Source organism: Macrotis lagotis, chromosome 2 (assembly GCF_037893015.1).
Source record: "Macrotis lagotis isolate mMagLag1 chromosome 2, bilby.v1.9.chrom.fasta, whole genome shotgun sequence".
Lineage (NCBI taxonomy): Eukaryota > Metazoa > Chordata > Mammalia > Peramelemorphia > Peramelidae > Macrotis > Macrotis lagotis.
In genome coordinates, this window is record NC_133659.1 from 330,969,787 (window position 1) to 330,990,053 (window position 20,267).

The 20,267-nt window shown below is 49.1% G+C and overlaps 1 protein-coding gene across 9 annotated transcripts in view; it reads right to left on the reverse strand.

Moving 5' to 3' along the window:
• Nucleotides 1-19,200, reverse strand: part of PLA2G6 (phospholipase A2 group VI) — a 54,984-nt gene extending 35,784 nt beyond the window's left edge. The window contains exons 1-2 of one of the 9 annotated variants that reach the window (XM_074226915.1): nucleotides 18,818-19,200; nucleotides 8,335-8,588 (exon numbers count right to left, since the gene is read on the reverse strand). In XM_074226915.1, the coding sequence (XP_074083016.1) occupies nucleotides 8,335-8,543 (209 nt within the window). In that variant the 5' untranslated portion in view covers nucleotides 8,544-8,588; nucleotides 18,818-19,200. Of the gene's footprint in view, nucleotides 1-8,334; nucleotides 8,751-10,410; nucleotides 11,073-11,099; nucleotides 17,170-17,951; nucleotides 18,047-18,817 lie in introns of those variants that run through there. The other 8 variants (XM_074226911.1, XM_074226916.1, XM_074226910.1 and 5 more) reach the window with 8 other exon arrangements.
• Nucleotides 19,201-20,267: the final 1,067 nt, after the last annotated feature.

Here is a 20,267-nt window from a genome sequence, read left to right on the forward strand (position 1 = left end):
TTTGATATTGTTTTTTCCAAGAATCAAAGTCATATTTCAACCCCTAATAAATCAATGTCTACTTCAGACAAATGGTTTCCGAATGATTATTGCATTCTACACATGTGGTCAGGGACTCCCAGAACACTTCCTGGCGCCATATTCTTGCTCTTTCCAATTAGACAGAGTAGTATGGAGATGAAACACGGACACAAGCGACCAGAAACAATGTCAAGTCAGGATGTGGGAAGCACCTAAGGGATAACCCCAAACTGCTGGAGATGAGAGCTAGGACAATGGGGAAGCCTCTGCCCTTCTCTGGAGACCTGGAGGGAGGCTTCTACAGGGTAAAGTTTGGGATCACTTCAATCCTGCAGGAGCAGGGATTCCAGTAATCAAGAAGGAAATGTGGAAAGTAGATGGCCTAGGGGGTAGGGGGATTCCTTTCTGCTCTCCAGGATGCTTGATAAAGGCCTAATCCAAAGATCTCTGACTCTACCCACTGGGCAACAGTCCTTGGCTTTGACCACCTGGCAATGCCTTCCTTGGAAAACCTGGGGCGAATGCTGCTGCTGCTTGCGATAGGACCCCAGGGCTTTTCTGTGTGACCCAGACGGATTGTGCACATTCCTGATTACATGTGTATACATTGTCTCCTGCAGAGAAAAATGGAGGTTCCTCAAGGGCAGGCATTCTTTCCACTCTGTCTTTGTGGTTCTAAGGCCTGGAACAGGGTTCAGATTGATTGTTTTCAGTCATGGCCACTCTTCATGACCCCACTTGGCCTTCTCTTGACAGAGAAAATGAAGTGGTTGGCCATTTCCTCCTTTAGTGCATTTTCCAGAGGAGGAAACTGAGGCAAAGGAGGTGAAGTGACTTGTCCAGGGTTACACAGTTGGGAAGAGTCTGAGGTTGAATTTGAACTCAGGAAGATCAATCTCCTTGACTTTAGGCCCAGCAATCTCTCCATTATGGTGTCAGCTGTTCTTGCGCAAGATAGGCACTTGATAAATGTTATCCTTAACATATCCTTTAACATGTTGACTATAAAATAGTATATTCATAATTCTGGGGGGTGTTGTCTCCTTCCAGACTAAAAGGTCCTTGAGGAAAGGTCTCTTCCCTTAACTGCTTTGCACAATGCCCACAAAAAAGCCATCAGTGCATCATACTGTATGTCGAAGAGACAATGGTGAGATGCTGTCTGGTCTTATCAAATAGTAGAAGTAAATTATTAATTCATGTCAGGAATATGAATATTGGTTTTATCAGAATGCAAACAGCCCCAGTCCATGGCCCAGGCTTCCAAATGAAGGTTCCTTGATCACCTGCTGTCATATTCCAAGCCCAGCTTGGAGAGTGCTCACCCCTGCTCCCACCAAGATTGCCTTCATCCATCCCCACCTTCCAACCTAAGATAAAATACCAAAGCTCTAATTGGAAAGGCATAGGCCCCTAATTCACAGTTCAGAGAAGTCCCAGGCTAAGAGCAGTAGCTCTGAGGAGAATCACTCCTCAGGCCTGAACCACCCCACCTAAGAACAGAAGGTGAGCTGGATCTGGGCCACCTATATCAGTAGCTAGTCACCCCAAAGAATCTTGATGAACAACAGTTCCTGGCATAGTCAACTGGGTAGAGCTGCCCAGGGAAGCTAGATTGTGAAAGGCTTTAAATATCAAACAGGTGAGTTTGTATTTGTTCCTAAAGGCAATAGGGAGTCCTTGCAGTTTCCTGGGCAGTGGAGTGACCTGGTCAGACATTGTAAAGATTGTTCAATTGGGAGTGGAGAGGTGAGGGGATAGAGGAAGAAGAGATCATAAACTGTATAAATAAAATACCCCCCCCCCAAAAAAAGGAACATCAGCCTGGTAAATGTAATAGACTGGATTTTTGGAAAAGAGAATTAATTAAGAGAATCCTGCTAAAGTCTTAGACTATGAAGGTTGGAGGGGAGGGGGAGAAAAGAATACATGCCAGCATAAGAACAGTCTGGGGGTGACAGAGATCACCAGGGCAACTGACTGGAAATGGGTCTTGAGTGGAGAGAGGGAGTTGGGCTGCAGTTCAAGAATGCCTGTGCATTTGACCCAACAGCAAAGTGGGAGGAGGGCTGGGTTCCAGTTTGAGAAGCCTATGAGACAATTATGTGAAGATGCCAAGTAGGTAACTGAAGATGAGAGACTGGGGCTCTGGAAGGAGATCTCGGGAGAGGCAGGTCTATAATTGAGGAGGGGGAAATATTTAGATTTGGGAGTCAACTGCATAATTGAATTCACAGGACTAGTTGGATCACCAAGAGACCAGAGAGAGAGGGAAGAGAAGACTCTAGACAGAACCTAAGGATTATCCATACACAGGGGCTAGGCATGGAAGGTGACAAGCAAAAAAGATGTAGGATGGTGAATGACAGGGAGGAGATCCAGGAAAGGGTCACAGAAACCCATGAAGGAGACAGTATTTCATTTTTAGTTTTTCACAGAAAAATCAAACCAATCTTCCCACAAATATCTAGTCTCCTTTCCTTCCCCCTCATCTTCTGTTTTTGAAGATTAAACATCCTTAGCTCCTTCATCAGAGTCACAAATGGAAGGTTTTCATGTTCCCTAAATATCCTCTTTTGGCTATGGTCCAATCTGACAATATTCTTCCTCAACCACAGTGCTCAGAAGGGAGCATGCTCCCCAGCTGTGGCCCCAATCAGGGCAGAGGTCAGAGGGCCCAGCGGCCAGAGGAACAGGCATCTTCTGCTCTCTGACTGCTCAGTAGTTCAATCCCCTAAGCCTTTGGCATGCCACATCACAATCAACGCATCAATAAGTGTTCATTGACAAGCAGAAACTTTTCATGACAGCCATGACAGATGGCTTTCCTAGTGTTCCCTGGACACTAGACAACATTCGAGGTGCTGGGGAGACAAGGCTTTTATTCTACTAGGGGGATACCATGTACTCATAGACAGTAAATAGAAGATGTTTACAAAAATAAGATTCAGTGACTGCAAAGGCTTCTTAAAGGAGGTGTATCAGAACCAGAAGAACATTGAACATGATGATCAACTAAGATGGACCCAGCCCCTCTCAGCAGAACAACATTCCGAGACAATTCTAGAAGACTCGTGATAGACGGCAGCCATCCATCCATATCCAGAGAAAGAACTATGGAGTCTGATGCAGAGCAAAGCAAATGATAAGCACTTTTAAAAATTTGTTTTATCCTTTTTTTTCTTATGGGTGTTTTCCCTTTTGTTCTGATTCTTCTTTCACAATATGACTAATATGGAAATGTTAAACAGAATTACACATGTATAATCTATATCAGATTATTTGTTGTCTGGGGGGAGAAGGGAGGGAAGGAAGAGAGAAAAATGCAGAACTCAAAATCTTACCAAAAATGAATGTTGAAAACTATCTTCACATGTAATTGAAAAAAATTAAATTAAATTAAAAAAGGAGGTGGCCCTTGAGTTCTGAGTTCCAGAAGGAAGAAGAAAGGAGGGATGGCATTCCAGGCCTGGGGCAGATGGATTTTGTGCTCATCGAACAGTACATAGTCCAATTTGGTTGGCATACACAGCCCATGAGAAACAAAGGGTCCTCTGCCAGGTGAAGTTGGCCATGACCAGGCCAGCCAGTATTTCACCAGAGACAACCACAGTACCTCTAGGATGGGACACACTCAGACCAGGGCATATGGGCAGCCTCCCAGTTCTTGTGATCGACTCTAAGGACCCAAGTCCAAGACTTTATATCTAACCTTGATTTCATTCAGTCCAAAGCTCTAGCCAGTCAGGACCCTCTAGGCCCGAGTCTGAGGGCCCATATTAGGAATTCCTGATTGACTTGTCTTGGTTTTTTAAACCTGAACATTTTTAAAGAATACCATGAAGGGGGTGGCTAGGTGGTACAGTGGATAGAGCACCTGCCCTGGAGTCAGGAGTACCTGGGTTCAAATCTGGTCTTAGACACTTAATAATTACCTAGCTGTGTGGCCTTGGGCAAGCCACTTAACCCTATCTGTCTCACAAAAACCTTAAAAAAAAAAAAAAAGAATACCATGAGAATCTTCATATGGGTCAGTCCTCTGAGGCTCCCCCCACTCCAGCCCATCCTTCATTCGGCCACAGAAGTGATTGCTCTAAAAAGTGATTTCAGCCATGTACCCTCCTCCAGAGACTCTGTTGCCCCAGGATCAAGTACAAAAGGCTCTGTTTGGCTTTGAAACATCATCCCCTCCTCCCTTTTTAAGTCTCCTTCCTCAATGCCCTACAATCCAGTGACCCTGGTCCTCTTGCCTCTTCACACACAACCCTCTGTTTCCCAACCTCAGGCACTCTTCCTGGCTGTCCTCCAGGCCTAGAATATTCCTCCTTCTCCTCCTCCTCCTCCCCCTTCCTTCTCTGCTCTCTGCTCTTCTTCTCTCCCTCTTCTCCCCCTTCCCCCATCTTCCTCCTCTCCCTCCTGACTTCCTTCACATTCCAGCTAAAGCCCCAACTTTGACAGGAAGTCTTCCCCATCCCCCTGAATTCTAGGGCTCTCCCTCTGCTGCTTCTCTCCACTTTATCTTGTCTCTAACTCTTACTCGCCCATTGCTGCTGGTCTGTGTTCTTCTCCATTAGTAAACCGAAAATGGACAAGGATATCTCTCCGCTCACTAGACCAGAAGAGAAGAACTGAGATGTGACCATAAGTGATCATGAAGCTGGTTTAACCCACATGTCATTCACTCCAGAGTCATTTAGTGAACGTTGGTAGGTGTTATCACCCTCAAAGCAGAACTACAGAAAGCTGGAACTGGGAAGACCTTAGATTATGGCAGGCCAGAGCCGGCAGGACCCTTGGACACTACTCACGAGGTTGAGCCCCTCTGGAGACCAATGTTACTCCCAGGATTTCCCTTTAAAGCCAGGTCACAGGTGATACAGGAAAAACTAGAGTCTCCATGATCTCACTTCACCCCACTTTCCCACAACCCACCCTCCACTCTGGTATTCTCCAAGGGAACCAGCTGTGGCTGCAGACTCCCTTCCACCTGAGGGTGTGTCTACATGATTATTCACCAAATTCAACAGACCTCGGCCCAACTAAGTTCTGACTAGTTCTGAAAATCAGCCCTCCTCACTGATATGCCACTGAAGAATCAGAGAGGTTGTAGGCCACAGAATTAAGGAAGCTCTGGGTTCAATTCTTCCACCTCAGACACATGCTGGAAAGGCAGGAAACTCTGAGTTCAAATCTACCACCTCAGAAACAATAGCAGGTCCCTCTCTCTCAGAATTCAAGTGCAGAGCAAGGGTTAGCCTACACCAATGGAGTTTCCTTGTATCATGGAATCCCAGCCTTCAATCCCTCATTGGAAAGTCCAAAATTTGTTCCATGGCTCTATGGGGTTCTACAGTGACCCCTTTGCAGGGGATAGTCTCTGGTCCCAGCTGCATGAGAGCACACTAGGAGGAGCTCAGGTTTATCAGAGGGGAGAACTGGGCCTTCAAAGGATTCTGTGATTGAGGCAATGAGCACAGAATGGATGAGTCAATGACCAAAGCAAGACCTTTGGACTTTTCATCGGGAAGACTGCCCATTGTGCTCTATATTCTGCAGCGTTATACCTTCATCTACCTGATGCCTATATTCCCCTTGGCAAAGAGGGACTGCAGGGAAGGGGTCCTTTAGAACCTTTTAGGGGTCCTCAGGGCCAAATCTCTTTCATAATAATAATAATAATAAGGTATTTTTATTTCTAATATGGTAAACATCAATAGATATAACGGACACAAACAAAGCTCTTTGGGGATGCGTTGGGGGTCCTCAATAATTTTTAAGGATGTAAAGAGGTCCTGAGATCAATAAGTTTGAGAGCTGCTGGATCAAACTCCTCAGGGGTCCCTTCTAACTCTAAGAGCCTATGGATTTATGATACTATGATAAAGAAGGAACTGGAAGTCCAATGTACATGAAAATGTTTATGTGGCAACGAAGAATTGGGAAAGGGTTAGGGAATGGCTCAATATATTGTGTTCTGTGAATGTAAAGGAAAATGATGACTACAGAGAAGCATCAGAAGACTTACATGGGGACAGCTACATGGAGCAGTAGATAGAGCACTGGCCCTGGAGTCAGGAGGACCTGAGTTCAAATTGGACCTCAGGCATTTAATAATTATCTAGCTGTATGACCTTGGGCAAGTCACTTAACCCCACTGCCTTGCAAAAAAACAAACAAACAAAAAAAAAGACATGAAATAATACAGAGTGAAGTCAGGAGAGTCAAGAAAATAATATGCACAAGGACTAAAACTATAGAAATGGAATGAACAAATGAAAGCCAATGTTGCAATGTTACAAAGAACAAGGTTGGCCTAAAGGAAGAAATATGAGAAAGATACCTTCCCCTCACAGCAATGAAGTATGATATAGATTTTCAGACTTTTGAAGGATTGATTAGTTTTGGTGACTGTTTTCCTTTTATACTTCTTTAGTTTTCTTTAAAAAATATAATTTGTTACATGGAATGGCTCTCTTTAAGGGGAGGGAAGAGATACTGGAAGAAATTGTGGCAATGTAGAAACAAAAAAATTATACTAGTCTTAAAAGGAATTGTTAAGACATGTTACATTCAACCCCTTTAGTGACTTTCCTGTCATTATTAAAGGGTTTCAGAAGAGATCTGAGATGGCTGTCAGACTCTGCAGCAATACAACAGTGGGGGTAATCTCCAAAAGTCTAGTTTATAGTCACTCAATAGTAAGTGCCAGTATAAGAATTGGAATTCAAGCAACAACTTTCTCTAAGCCCAGTGGCCTTTCCATTACCCTCTGTGCCTCAGTTTGCCCAACTCACAAGGTTGTGGTGAGGATCAATTGAGATCCCAGATTTATGAGCTATTATTGCTGTGAACGATTCAAAAATGAATAGTCACATGAACAGAAAGGCAGAGTGATGTCATGGAAAGAGCCCTGAACTAGGAAGCAGAAGAGGCCTTGGCAGCTGCATGACTCTGGAGAGCTGCTTCACTCAATCTGAACCTCAGTTTCCCAATATGTAAACCACATATGTCAGAGGCTAGTCTTCAGCCCTCCAAACAATCTATTACATCATGACGGGGCTTGAACTGTCAGTAAACCATCCACAAGCACCTATGAAGAGCCTACTACTCAAAAAAAAAAAAAAAAAAAAGGCTGTTGTGCACCAGACACAAGCTGAACCCCAGGGAAACCCTCCCTGGCCCCGAGGGGTGCATCCTGAAGTGGACACCCAGGGCTGCTGACCACCCCAGGCCCAATGACACCATCTTGGTTCAGCCAGAGGCACAAAGGCACAGTCTGAGCCTGAGATCCCATGGCTAGCAGGTAGCCTCCTCCACAGCCATTCCTCTAGTCTTTCAGCAGCAGGGCATCAGGGGGCCCTAAGTCGGAGCTGGGCCTACATGGTGGTGTCACGGCGGCAAGGCAGCAGCACACTCCCTGAACTGCCAAGGTCACCAGGATAGGGACTAGGCACAGGCACGGGCTGGGGTCCTGGTCCCAAACCCAAGCTCCAGAGAAGGGATCAGGGACCCAGCTTGCTCTGGGGCATGAGACCCATGTGAGGTAGCAACGCTGGGGCTTTTTCATCCGGCCTGAGCCTCTAGCACAGAACCAGGGGAGTCTGCTGCACCGTCCATGCTTGCTCTTTCCTGGAGTTCCACAGTCTAGGCGGCTCAAACTGGAGACTTTGGGAGGACAGCAATCAGACCACAAACTGACCGCACTACATATGGCCTGATCAGATCCACAGTCCCTAGCCTCTTGACCCAAATAAGAGAAGACAAGACCATACAAGGCTACAACAGTCAGAAAGTATGAAGTGAGGCTGGAAGAATGAATTAAGAGAAAAAAGAGAAAGAGCTCCTAGGAGACCAGGGATGTCCAAGACACAGGCTGGATCACACATGATTTAGCAGCCACCACCATGAAGGAGAGGAGAGCTTGGACTAAAGTATCTTAGAAGACCAATGAGAACTGAAATTTGAACCAAAGTGTCTCCGATCCCCAATATGTTGTTCTCTTCTCTAGGGCCCAGAACATGGGAATGTGGTATAGTGAAAGATCACTGAATTTAGTCAGAAGGGCTGGATATAAATCCTAGCCTTCCCATTGTGTGACTTGTGGAAATAATTTCTTCTCCCTGAGCCTGAGTTTCTTCAACTGTGCAATGAGAATTACTAAACTACACGGCCCTTTCTAGCTCTCAATCTATTACCCTGCAAGATTTCCCAAGCAGTTTCCTAATTGAGAGGTGGTCTCCAAATCACCCACACTCCCCTATGGTCACCACCATCAGGAATAAAGGAAAAGAAGCATCAGGGCCTACCACCCACCGGAATCCATTCTGCGGGGATCTGGGGTTCACCAGCAAACAGTCCCAGGTGTGATGAGCGCTGTTCTTGAACAACATCAACTGTCCTTCTTCCCTGAGCTGGATACAGGTTCTGTAGTCAGTCATAGCCACTTCCTTCACCCGAAACGGATTGGAAAACAAGCTGGTGACATTGCTAATTGTGTTGACCAGGCGACCGAAAAACTGCATCTTCCTGGGGGTGGGGGGGTTGGTCTTGCTTTCTTCTCCCTCCGTCTGGAAGAAAACGGGGTCTGTGGTCAACTGGGCTTGGTCCCCCATCCCACCTAAGCGTTGTGGAGTTCTGCCCAGACGTCCCTCTTCCTCCCCACCAGGGCTTCTGCCACCAAGTTGGGGCTTGGAGTCCTCAAAAGCTTCGGCAAGGTCCCCAAAAGGGCACTGAAAAGGAGGGAGAGAAAAGAGAAACACCACTGAGAGGACAGTTGGCACAAGAAGTTTTGGCAAGGTTCCCCAAAAGGGCACTGAAAAGGAAGAAGAGGAAACAGAAACACCATTGAAAGGAAGGTTGGCACAAGCAGCTTCAGTAAAGTTCCCCAAGCAAGCATTGAAAGGGAGGGAGAAAAAAAGAGAAACATCACTAAGAAAGTTGGCACAAGCCAGCTCAAGGGAGAGAGTCCCAGGCCAAGGCCCAAGTCCCCAGGTCTCAAGGGCCCAGATCTCAAGGGGTTCATGCCAGACTCTGTCACTGACTGACTAGTCCAAGAGAACCTAGTCACCTGCCCATCCTGTGCCTCCATTTCTCTAACAGAGACAGTAAGTGAACTCTCCCCTCCATGGTGGATATGCTAAAAGCCACAAGGAACTGAATTTCTTGGGGATGGGGCTTTGACACCAGGGTGAAGACACTCAGGGACAGGCAGACATTTGCTCTATAGCTGAGTTTTGGTAGCTTACAAAGCATTTATAGACACTTCACAGTCATGCAGGGATTCTTGTTCCCATTTTATTTCAATTCCCATTTTGTAGAATAAGCAGACTTGAAGAAGTGATTTGCCCTGGGTCACCCAGCTAGTGAAGAACCAGGCCTTGAGCCTAGGGGCTCTGACTACCATGCAGGAGGCAGTCTCCTTTGGTCACACTGCCAGCTAAGCCTACTTGCCCTCTTCTGAAGAGGAAGGGAAGGAGAAATTAGAGCGTCAGCACTCTGCTTGCCTGAACCAATGACTGTTCCCCAGGAAGGTCCCTGATACCTAGAGATGTCCTCCAGTCTGACAGCTCAAAGCATCCTCCCATCCAAAGGGCTTCTGAGACACTGGCCCTGGGGAGTCAGAGGGGCTGGCCAGGTCTGACTTGCCAAGGGATCCATCCTCTTTCTTTTTTTTTTATGTTCTTTTTTTTTCTTGGCAAGGCAAACAGGGTTAAGTGGCTTGCCCAAGGCCACACAGCTAGGTAATTATTAAGTGTCTGAGATCGGATTTGAACCCAGGTACTCCTGACTCCAGGGCTGGTGCTTTATCCACTACACCACCTAGCTGCCCCTGATCCATCCTCTTTCAACATCCATTTCCTCCTCTAGAAAATGGATGACATCATCTCTAAAGTTCTTTCCAGCCCTGACATTCTGTGACTATTAAAAAAAAAATCCTGCTATCTGCTTGGTTTCAAGGGAGACTAATAAGGGGGAAAAGATGATGGGCAAAAACCCCAGGTTTTCCTGGGTCAAACATCAGGGTGAAGGAATCAAGCATGCAGAATGCAACAGGAAGGAGTCTTTTGAATAGAACAATTGTGCAAAGGATCAACTCCTCTCCTCCCCCCGAAACTGCAAGATTATTGAGGGTATTTGTTAAGCTTCGATTGTGACTATTTGTGGGTGCTGATGCAGAGAGGGCAAACATTTATTGAATGACCTCACCCTCCTGACTCAACATCTGCCAGATCCATTTCTGCCTAAGTGACCTTGGTCAAGTCCTTCAGCCTCTTGGGGGTATAGGGTTGGGGGAGGTCAGGCACCTTACTTCTCAGGTCTCCTCTAGGGTGCAAGGCCCAAGATCTAATGAGCTATCACATACTGTATGGGGGGGGGGTCTTGGCTCACCAATCAGACAAGCGCCAATCTCAGTTTTCTCCCAGCTGGAATGGTTGCCTGGTAGCTGACCCATGCTTGCCCAGCCGGCTCTGATTCTTATAATAGGGTTCATGTGGGGCCTGGGAGGCGGGGCAATGGAATCAGGAGACTATACACAGCCAGCCTATGTGCTGAGTGACCTTGGGCTACTGCCTTCTATCCTGCTACAATTAAGGCACGGTCCCATTCAACTAGAAAATGTTGCTTTCTGGCTGGCCTTGGTGACCCCAAACAACCCCAGAGACTGAACACATTCCTGGAGCCTGTCTTTATCTCAGCCCCTTCCTCGCAGCCAGGGCTCTGTGGGCAGCAGCCCCGGCAGGAGGCAGGTGGGCCTATCTTCCCCTCAAAGCTTGCAGGGGAGATGTGATCTGAGGTCAGGTCCAGGCCACCGCTGCCCTGGCTAACACCAAGATCTCTGTTCGCTCTGGGAGGCAGTAACAGCAGGGCCTCCACCGGGCCCCAGCCAGGACTGGCACATAACTCCTGTGGGCAGAAGGGACTGGCAAAGACCTCTCCATCCAGAGACACTGCTCCTTCCCTGACCTAAGAGAGAGCGTGATGGTGTACATGAACAACTGACCATTTCTAAGTTAGCCAGTTCACATTCCTGAAACTCCATTTCCTTATCTGTAAAATGGGGGTAACTATAACCCTACCTCATCAAGGAGTGGTGTAGAAAGCTTTAAAAACCCTCTAGGGGAATTCTTGTGATAATGATCCCCCCCACCAATTTCTGTCCATGAATCCGCTAAAACATTCTGTTCACCTTGAAATTCTCTGACCTTTGACCTGAAAAGAATGTCATCCCTATTCACAGCGTGTTCTGTCTCTGTCCTGGGCTCTTTCCCTGCCTGTGTTCTGGGGCACCTCCATGTGGGTCCAGTCGGCCCCCTGTAGACAGGCACTTAGTAAAGGCTTTTTCATGAAGGTCAGGACATGGTGGTCGTGAGGACAAAGCAGTCTATTCTTGGGTCTGAACTGTGGGCTAAGCTGAGGCCAGATGTTTGGGAAGTTCTCCCCCCAGACACTGTAACTAAGCCAGATCCTCTTCCCAAATGATAAGGAGGGAGACAACGGACAGGGTCAAAGAGGCCTTGGATTCTGGGGGGGGATGCCCCCCTTTGGGGCCAGCACAATCCAACATTTATGAAAAGCCTACAAGGTGCGTGTGAGGTGCCCCCATACTAATGGCGAAGGTAACCAAGCCCTCCTCCTTTTAACACAGCCTTCAGATCCCATCCTTCTATTTACACCCCCAGTGGCTCCCTTTTTAACAAAATGTAAACTGCTGACTTCCAGTGACTTCCACTCCAGCCAACCCCAATCACTGTCATTCCCTGACTCCTGTCCTATCCTCTCCTGTAGCCACATCCTTGGTTGCTTCCATTCCCAGCCTCAAGTGGACTTGCCCCCGCTCTTCCCTCCCTCAGGGAACCTTCCTTCTGTCCTTCTGGACTTTTCTCAGGGATCACCTCAGCTCCCCCTCCCCAAGTCCAGGGGGGCCTACTGCTTCAGTGGGTGGCTTAGTGCCTTGGATAAATCCAGTGGCTAAGGGAGTCAAAATCGACCACACTCTTGACCTCTGCCTCCCTTCTGCCTCCTGGAGAGAAGCATGAAGCCCAAGCCCCTGTCACATATCTGAGGACAGCCCTCATGGCCAGCAAGGCTTCCCTTCTATAGTAGAAGTATCAGGGAGTGGTGCAGAAAGCTTTAAAAAACCTCTAGGGGAATTCTTGTGATAATGATTCCCACCCCCCCAATTTCTGTCCATGGATCTGCTGGGTCCAGGATCCAGAAGCCCTGGCTTCCATCATTCTCCTGATTGTCCTCTTTCTGATATGCTCTAGTTGGGTTGATGACTCTTTTAAAAGTGCAACAACAGGTTAAGAAGGTGTCTTACAGAATCACAGATTATCTGACCCGAGAGGAACCTGAGAGCTTAGAATGCCTGAGCTGGGGAAGGGGGAGGGGCTGAAAACAGAGAATGTCAAATTGGGAGGAACTTTAGATCATGGAGAGAGAGACCTTAGAACAGGGGATGTCAAAAGAGTAAAGACTTCAGATCATAGAATGTCACAGCTGGGAGAGGTCTTAGAACAGGGAATGTCAGAGCTGGGAGAGTCTCAGAGTCCAACTGACTAGGACAGATAACATTAAAATGTCCTTGTTCTTTTCATACTCTCCATAGAGACCTTAGCTCTTTGAGAAGAAACCATTCTGTTGGAAAATGTTCCAAAACTGCTCTTTGGGAAGAAACTCTCCAGATATCCTCCAGAAGACCAGAGTTCAGGGAGTTTTCACTCTGCTGTACGACCTTGGATGATCACCCGTGAATTCTCTCAGATTCAGTCATTTGATTCTGGTCAGCTCTAGGGGAGAGGCAGCTGCTAGCTGGGGACTCCTTAGACTGAGGTTAACTTCCCAAGGCCCAGAGAAGGGCCAACCTGCATGGGAAAAGGGGATTCCTTCTCCTTGGAATTCCTTCCATCGATGCAGTCACTGCTCCGACCCTGTCCCTGCTGGGTCTGCCTTGAGCAGACCATCTCAGCAATGCAGCAAAAACAATTTTAAAAGACCTGCAATGGAAAATGTCATTCACATCCACAGAAAGAAGTATGAATGCAGATTGATGCATGTTGTTTTCACTTCTTTAATTTTGTTCTTTGCTTTTCCCTTCTCATGGCTTTTCCCTTTTTGTTCTGATTCTTCTTTCAGTCTGATCAGTATGGAAATATGTGTAATATGACTTATACATGTATAATCTATATTAGATTACTTGCTATCCTAGGGTAGAGAGAAGGGAGGGTGGGAAGGAGAAAATTTGACAAAAATGGATGTTGAAAATTATCTTGACATAAAATTGGAAAAATAAAAAGACCCACTACCACAAAGCATTCATCAGGACAGCTCTCCTTGCCCAACAGCCCAGAAGCAGCTCCACTTAGACCATGTGAGGCATTAAGAATGCAAATGGTGACTTCTGATCTTTTGGTTCTGATGTGTGCATTTACAGGCCCACCTGGATAAGTGGTGGTCCTGGGACCTGAGCAGCAGACCAGAAGACAGGAAGACCTGAGCTCAAATCCAGGCAGTAGAGGCTTACTGGCTGCATGATCCTGGGCAGGCTACTTACTCTGTCTGCTTTAGTTTCCTCACCTGTAAAATGGGAATGCTGTTACCTCCCTCCTAGGACTATTGTGAAGATAAAATGAAAAGATAAAATGTAAAGGGATTTGCAAACCTTCACTTAGCTTAGCTTAGGTTTCTGACTCTTACTACTTGCATCAAATTAATCCTCTTCAAAAGTCTCTTGGCTGCCCCACTACAAAGTTCAAGGAGCACAATCTGGTGGTGAGGGCCCTCCATTCTGGGTCAAGAGGCCCGGGGCTGGAATTTGGTCACTACCTCCTTAGAATGAGAGCATGGGACTGGATGTACTCCAGGGTCCCATTAGCTTTGAGGGTTTCAGTCCTGTGACCTGCGGGGGGGGGGGGGGCAACAGTTGCCTGGCACCAGCAGGACAGGATTACGAAGGGCCCAGGATGGAAGCAGCCAGCAGGGAAAATGGAAACCGCATGCATAATGCTGAGAGGGTGAAGACCAAAGTGGCCACTTTGGAATTCTGACCTAATATGCCCCTGCCTCCGACAACAGACTGTCACATGGATAGCACCATCATGCCGGCTGCAGAGCAGCAATCTCCTAAGTGCATCTGGCTGGAGGCAAGGCTGGCAGCTGAGCCCTGAGACCTTATCTGCTGGTGAAGCCTCTGGGGCCTGGAATAGCTGATATTGCCGAGAATTTGCATACATGGGGGCCAGGAGGGAAGGCCTTGGGGGGCTAAGTCTGAGATAGGTTGGCTCTCCAGTCCAGTCTCCTCTCTCTTCATTCTCTCCCTCCATTTATCTCTTGGGCTCCCCTCTCCTCACAGGTGACTGTACACCACCAGATTTTCCTTTTTATCCCCACAGGCAGGTCAGTGGGAGTTGGCATCAGAAGACCATGGTTAAAATCCTGCCTTTGATACCATGTGGCCTTTGGGCAAGGCACCTAATCTCTTGATTTCCTTACCTGTAAAATGAGGACAGTGCCAATGGGAGCCCTATCCTCCTGGAGTGATTTAGGAAGCAAATGAGGACTTTCTAATGGAGCCCAGCCCAGAGGGCTGGTTGCCTCCTCTTCCCCATCCTCTGGAAGGGATGGAAAAGTCTCTGAGCTGTTGATCTGATCTGGACAGTCCCAGACTAGCAAAGTATTGTGGCCCACAGCATCAGACGGGAAGAGAACTCAGTGGTTGGCAGATGAATTCCCTCATTTTCCAGAGGAGGAAGTGGGCTGAGAAGGCAAAGGGGCATCCTCAGGGAAGCCTGGCAAGGGCATTGATAAGCATTCTGCCTCAGGGCTTCCTCTGGCACACAACTCATGTTTGATAATTGTTTGTTGACTTGGACTGAATTATCATTATTCTCCTCCTTTGGAAGGGATCATAGTCTCCTAGATTGAAACCATGGATATCACAGGGGAGTAAACCAAGGTCCAAAGGGGAAGCACCTGACCCCAAGTCATTCTCCAAAGCTTCATTCTGGTGCAGAAATGGCCAGGAGCTCTGGAAGGCTATGGTAGTGAAGCTCAAGGTCTGGCATGTCCCAAGAAGCTGGGAGGCTTCAGGCCGGCAGAACCCAGGCAGAGCAGTAGGAGTTCAGAGACTTCCTCTCGAGGAACAGAGAGGCTCGGCCTCAGACTGGCCACCAGGGATGGATACATCGGCAGCAGTCACTCTCAAAGGCCATAGAGGCCTGGCAATCTGCCCTTGAAGCACCGCTTGATTGGCCCAATCCCCTTACTTTACAGAAGAGGAAACTGAGGCCCAGAGAAGGGGAGAGACTGGGTAAGCTGCAGAGTCTGAACCCCAATAGTTTAAATGTACTGGTTTTATTTCCCTAGTTCAAGTAAATGCCACCTGTCTCCATTGCTCACAGGACCTTTTTAACTTTCCCATCAACTCCTGCACCCATCTTCGTTTGACTTCAACTGCCCAAGCTGTTTCTCCTTCAAAGCTTCTACTTGAGGGGAGGCTAGGTGGCGTAATGGATAAAGCAACGGCCCTGCAGTCAGGAGTACCTGGGTTCAACTCCGGCCTCAGACACTTAATAATGACCTAGCTGTGTGGCCTTGGGCAAGCCACTTAACCCTGTTTGCCTTGCTAAAACCTAAAAAAAAAAAAAAAAGCTTCCATTTGAAAGTGTCCCCCACCTCTCTAATCCTCTACTTCTCCAAAAATGGCTCCCAGAGGAACAATTCACCCCATCCACCCACTCTCAGTCATGGAGCATAGTGCTAAAAGGGCCCAAGAGCTAAGCAGTCTAGAGATGAGCAAACCAAGGCCCAGAGAAGCGGTGCCACAAAGGAAGCAAACAGCAGCACCCAATTACTCCCTGAGCTCTCCACCTCCAAATTCAGTGCTCCTGCCAATCCACTGAGCTGTGTACCCATCAAACCACAGTCTCAAGTCAGTTCTATAAATACCTGCTGGGCATTGTGGGAGGTGCTGGAGACAGACAGACAAAAGAGAGCCTGCCCTCACAGGGCCTCCATTCACCTGGAGCTACAGGAATCTTGTCTTTTTGGGCCAGACCCCACAGACCATCGCTTCCCCAGGTAGCTCAACTTGTGGACACCTTTCTCTGACACTCCCAAGGAGAGCCAGCACCAAAGGGAGCACAAAATAAGGGAGTCTTCACCCCCTTGACTTCCTGGAAGTAAATTTGTCAAGGGCTCCCTGGGCTGGGCCCTTCAGATGCTCTCTGCGGCCATGTGGCTTTGGGTCCTCAGACATGATATGCCTCACACCAATTCCCTTCCTCCCATCACAGAGATATGGGCCAATGGGGCCTGGGATGCTTTTGGCTCTTTCCAGTGTGTGTGTGTGGGGGGAGAGGGAGGTCTTGTAAAGAAATCTGAGTGAGCTGGATTGAGGCTGCAGAAAGTCCTGGGTGATGGCGCCAACGGAGAAGCCCACGCCTTCACCGGCTTACTGTTTTAACTCTGCAGATTCATGGAGTGAGTCCCCAACCAGGTGATGGCTCGTCTAGAAGGCTGTGGGTGGGATTCCCAGAGAGGTTGCTAGGGGGCGCACTCTTGGAATCCAAAGAGCAGAGTTCAAGTCCTGCCTCAGACACTGGACTAGCTGTGGGTCCCTGGGCAAGTGATATCACTCGTTTGCCTCAGTCCCTCTTCGGTGAAACAGGGAGAATGCCAGCAGTTGTTCTTGGGATGATCCAATGAGAAAGTAAACTTGACCTGAGGTGCCCTTCACCTCAGTCTGTGATTCTGTTTTAACACCTTAGTTTCTAGCCATGTAATAGGAAGAGGTTGGACCCAAAGGCCTACAAATCCTTTCTCTGCCTTTCACTGCTCTCCTCCCGGTCATCCCCCGGTGAGCTTCTGCAACTTCTTGGCAGAGGCCTCAGTTACACCATTCTGCCAGTTGGGAAGAAAGGTCCTTTCCCAGGTCGCTGCCTCATCTCTCTCAGATTGGCTGACAGTACTGAGAAGACAATTTCCTATCCCTTAGGAAAAAAGTCACCAAATGGCTATGAACCCTTCCGTGTCAGCTCAGAGGGGTCCACAGCCGTGTCCCCTCAATAACTCTCCTAACTACCAGCCTGGACCCTGAGAAACGGCCCCAAGACAGCCTCTCCGCGTCCTCCTCCCAGCAAGGCCAGCCCGCCCTGACCGGCACCCTGACCGGCACCCTGGCCGGACACCAGCTCCATAGCATTTCCCCAGGGGTGGCCAAGAGGAGACCAAGGAGAAGGGAAGCCGCAGGAGGAAAGGCAACATCTGGACTGGGCGAGGTGGGGCAAGGGCAGAAACCAGGGCGGGCTGAAGGCGAGGGTTCTGAGGGCGTAATCACTGCTCGGGTCTCCACCTGCGAACTGGAAACCAAGGGGGGCTGAACTGGTTTCAGAAACGGGGCCCCGCGGGGCCGAGCCCTGAGAGGTGGGGGCCCGGGGGGCCAGCGGTCAGTGAGTGCCCGAGCCCAGGGGATGCGGCGGGGGCCTCGTTGGGGGAGCCAGGTGAGGCGAGACTGGCCGGGATGAGGCTGCGTGTCCGCGGGGAAGGAAGAGGAACGAGGAGGCCGTGAGCGGGGTCTGGGGGGGCTGGCCGGCTCCCCAGCCTCACTTTCCCCTCCAGTCCTCCGGGTCCAGACACGAGTGAGGGGGGGGGTCACGGCCACGGCCACAGACAAGGGCGGGCCGCCTGGGCCTGGAGCCCGGCACGTGGCTATTCAGGGACGCGGCCCCGAGCCGGGGAGACTGGGGGGGACGCGGTGGAGGGGGATGGGGGGCCTCAAGGTGGGGCTCACCGGGGCACACCCCGGGGTTGGGGGGGCAGAGGGGGGAGGGGAGGGAGGGCCGGGCGGGGGCAGGGACAGGGCCCGGGGCCGGGCGGGGCCTCGCAGCCGCGGCGGGGGGCGGGCCGGCCTGAGCCGGGCTCGGACTCACCTCCTCCCCGGCTCAGCGCCTTCCACTTCCGCAAACACAACGAGCTCCCTCTCACGTGACAGGGCCCGCGCACGCCTCCGCCAATCGGCACGGGCCCCTCCCCGCCACGCCTGCCCCTCGGCGGGCCTCGGGCTCCAGGACCGCGGGGCGGCCGACAGGAAGCGGGAGGGCGGCCGGAAGGGGACGGTCCGAAGGCTTTTAAAAACATTTTTGTAATCGTCCAATCAGAGAGCGTGTGGGGGGAGGAGCAAAGGCAGGCACGTGACCGGAAGCAGGGCGGCCATGTCAGTGCGGGGCGGAAGAGGCGGGGAGGGGAGCCTGGGAGCTTCACTCTCTTAAAGGGCTAGGTTATCTCTTGCCTCTGTCTCCCCCTCCCCCAGGCCCAGGCACTCCTCTTGGACTGAAAGCTGGAGGAAGGGGCTGCGCTGCTCCAGTGAGGAATTCGTTTCCTCTAGGAGCATAGATTTAAGCATTAAGGGGCCATTTTACAAAAGGGGCAACTGAGGGAGGTCTGGGCCTGTCAGATGGCTGAGGACCGGCTAGGAGAAGCAGCCTGCAGGGGGGCATCAGATCCTCCTGGCCTAGAGCTTGAAGGGCCTCAGAAGCCCCCTAGTCCCCCCCCCTTACAGAGAGGGAAACTGAGGCCCAGGGCGGAAGTGAGCTGTCCAAGGGCCCACCAGTGCTAAGTAGCAGGATTCGAACCCACGACTTCTAACCCAATGCCCTTTGTACTAGCACTACCTGCTCTTCCCACAGAGGAGGGAAGTGGGGCACAGAGAAGGTCCTCCGCTCCCCAGTTCTTGCTGCTCCACCCACCGTCAGCCCCACTCCTCCCTATCATCCAGGAGGGATGCTCAGTGACTTACCCAAGACGCAGTCAGGAAGAGCAAAAATCAGGATGTGACCCCAGCTCTTGCAGCTCACGCTTCAGGGCACCTTCCACTCTCACTGTCCCTTCCTTCTGCAACATTCAGCCTGACTGACTCCCTCTGCACACTCCACCGGCTAACTCCTGTCCCCTCCCAAGCCAAGCCAAACAAACAGGGCCCTCCCTCAAGACAGAATCTCAACAAGGCGGGCTATGATCTTCCTTGTAAAACCCTAGCCTTTCACCGGCTTGGCTGCCCTCCTTTGGCTCTTCTCCAAGCCGTTAGCATCCTCACTAAAATGTAGCACCTACAGTGGAATATTACAAGGCAGATCTAATCTGATCAGGGCGGAATAGGGTGAGGCTGCGCCCTCCATCCTAGACACCACACTACTCTGGAGACAGTGATATTGCACAACCCCAGCCCAGATCTTTTTCAGAGGCACTTTTACCTAGTTACATCTCCCTCCTCTTGCACTCAGAAAATTGTTTTTATTAACTCAAGTATAGGACTAAATTTATCTCTATGATAATGTCACTTTATCAGCTTCTGCCCATTTATACTCTATGGCTATATCAGGGCATTGCAGTGATTTGAGCAAAGCTGTAGGATACAGGACAAAGTTCATCGACTTCATCCATCTCGTTCCTCAAATATTGCTAAGTAAAGCTAGTGTAATCTATGTAGCCTAGGGGCATGATCAAAGTTGAAAGTAATAAATTTAAAATAGCAAGTGGTAATGGTTGTGTTCACACTGAAGGGGAAAAAAAAGTCAGTTAAAAAGAAATGCATTGGGGGCGGCTAGGTGGCATAGTGGATAAAGCACCAGCCCTGGAGTCAGGAGTACCTGGGTTCAAATCCGACCTCAGACACTTAATAATGACCTAGCTGTGTGGCCGTGGGCAAGCCACTTAACCCCGTTTGCCTTGCAAAAACCTAAAAAAAAAAAAAAAAGAAATAAAATAAAAGAAATACATTGGCCAGATACCTCTGTGGGTCTGACTCACAAAAGAGCTAAAACAGTTTTGAGGCAAGGGACTCTTTGAAAAAGATGCTATTGCTTCTCTTTGGGGAAAAAACTCCTTTAGCAGCTATACTACAGATAAGGTACAGCCAGTGGTGGGGGTGGTAGCATCTCAATGAAGATGGTAGTAACAACTTGATAGAATTTAACTCACAATCAAGAGGAAAAAACAGCTCAACAGATGATGAAGTAGCAAGCAACCATCGTGGAGTCATCAACATTCTTCTGAAATAACATGGAGCATGATTGGTTCAGGCTAAATATGTTCCTCTTCCCGTTCAACAATAACCTAGAATTCTGTGGGAAAGTGGATCCTTATGTGGAAAACAAGAAGGTTCCTTATTAGTTGCTTTGCTTTTCTTTTTACTCATATCCCTTGGTTGGTCTGATAAAAAGGAAAAACATTGGATAGAGCTCATGAAC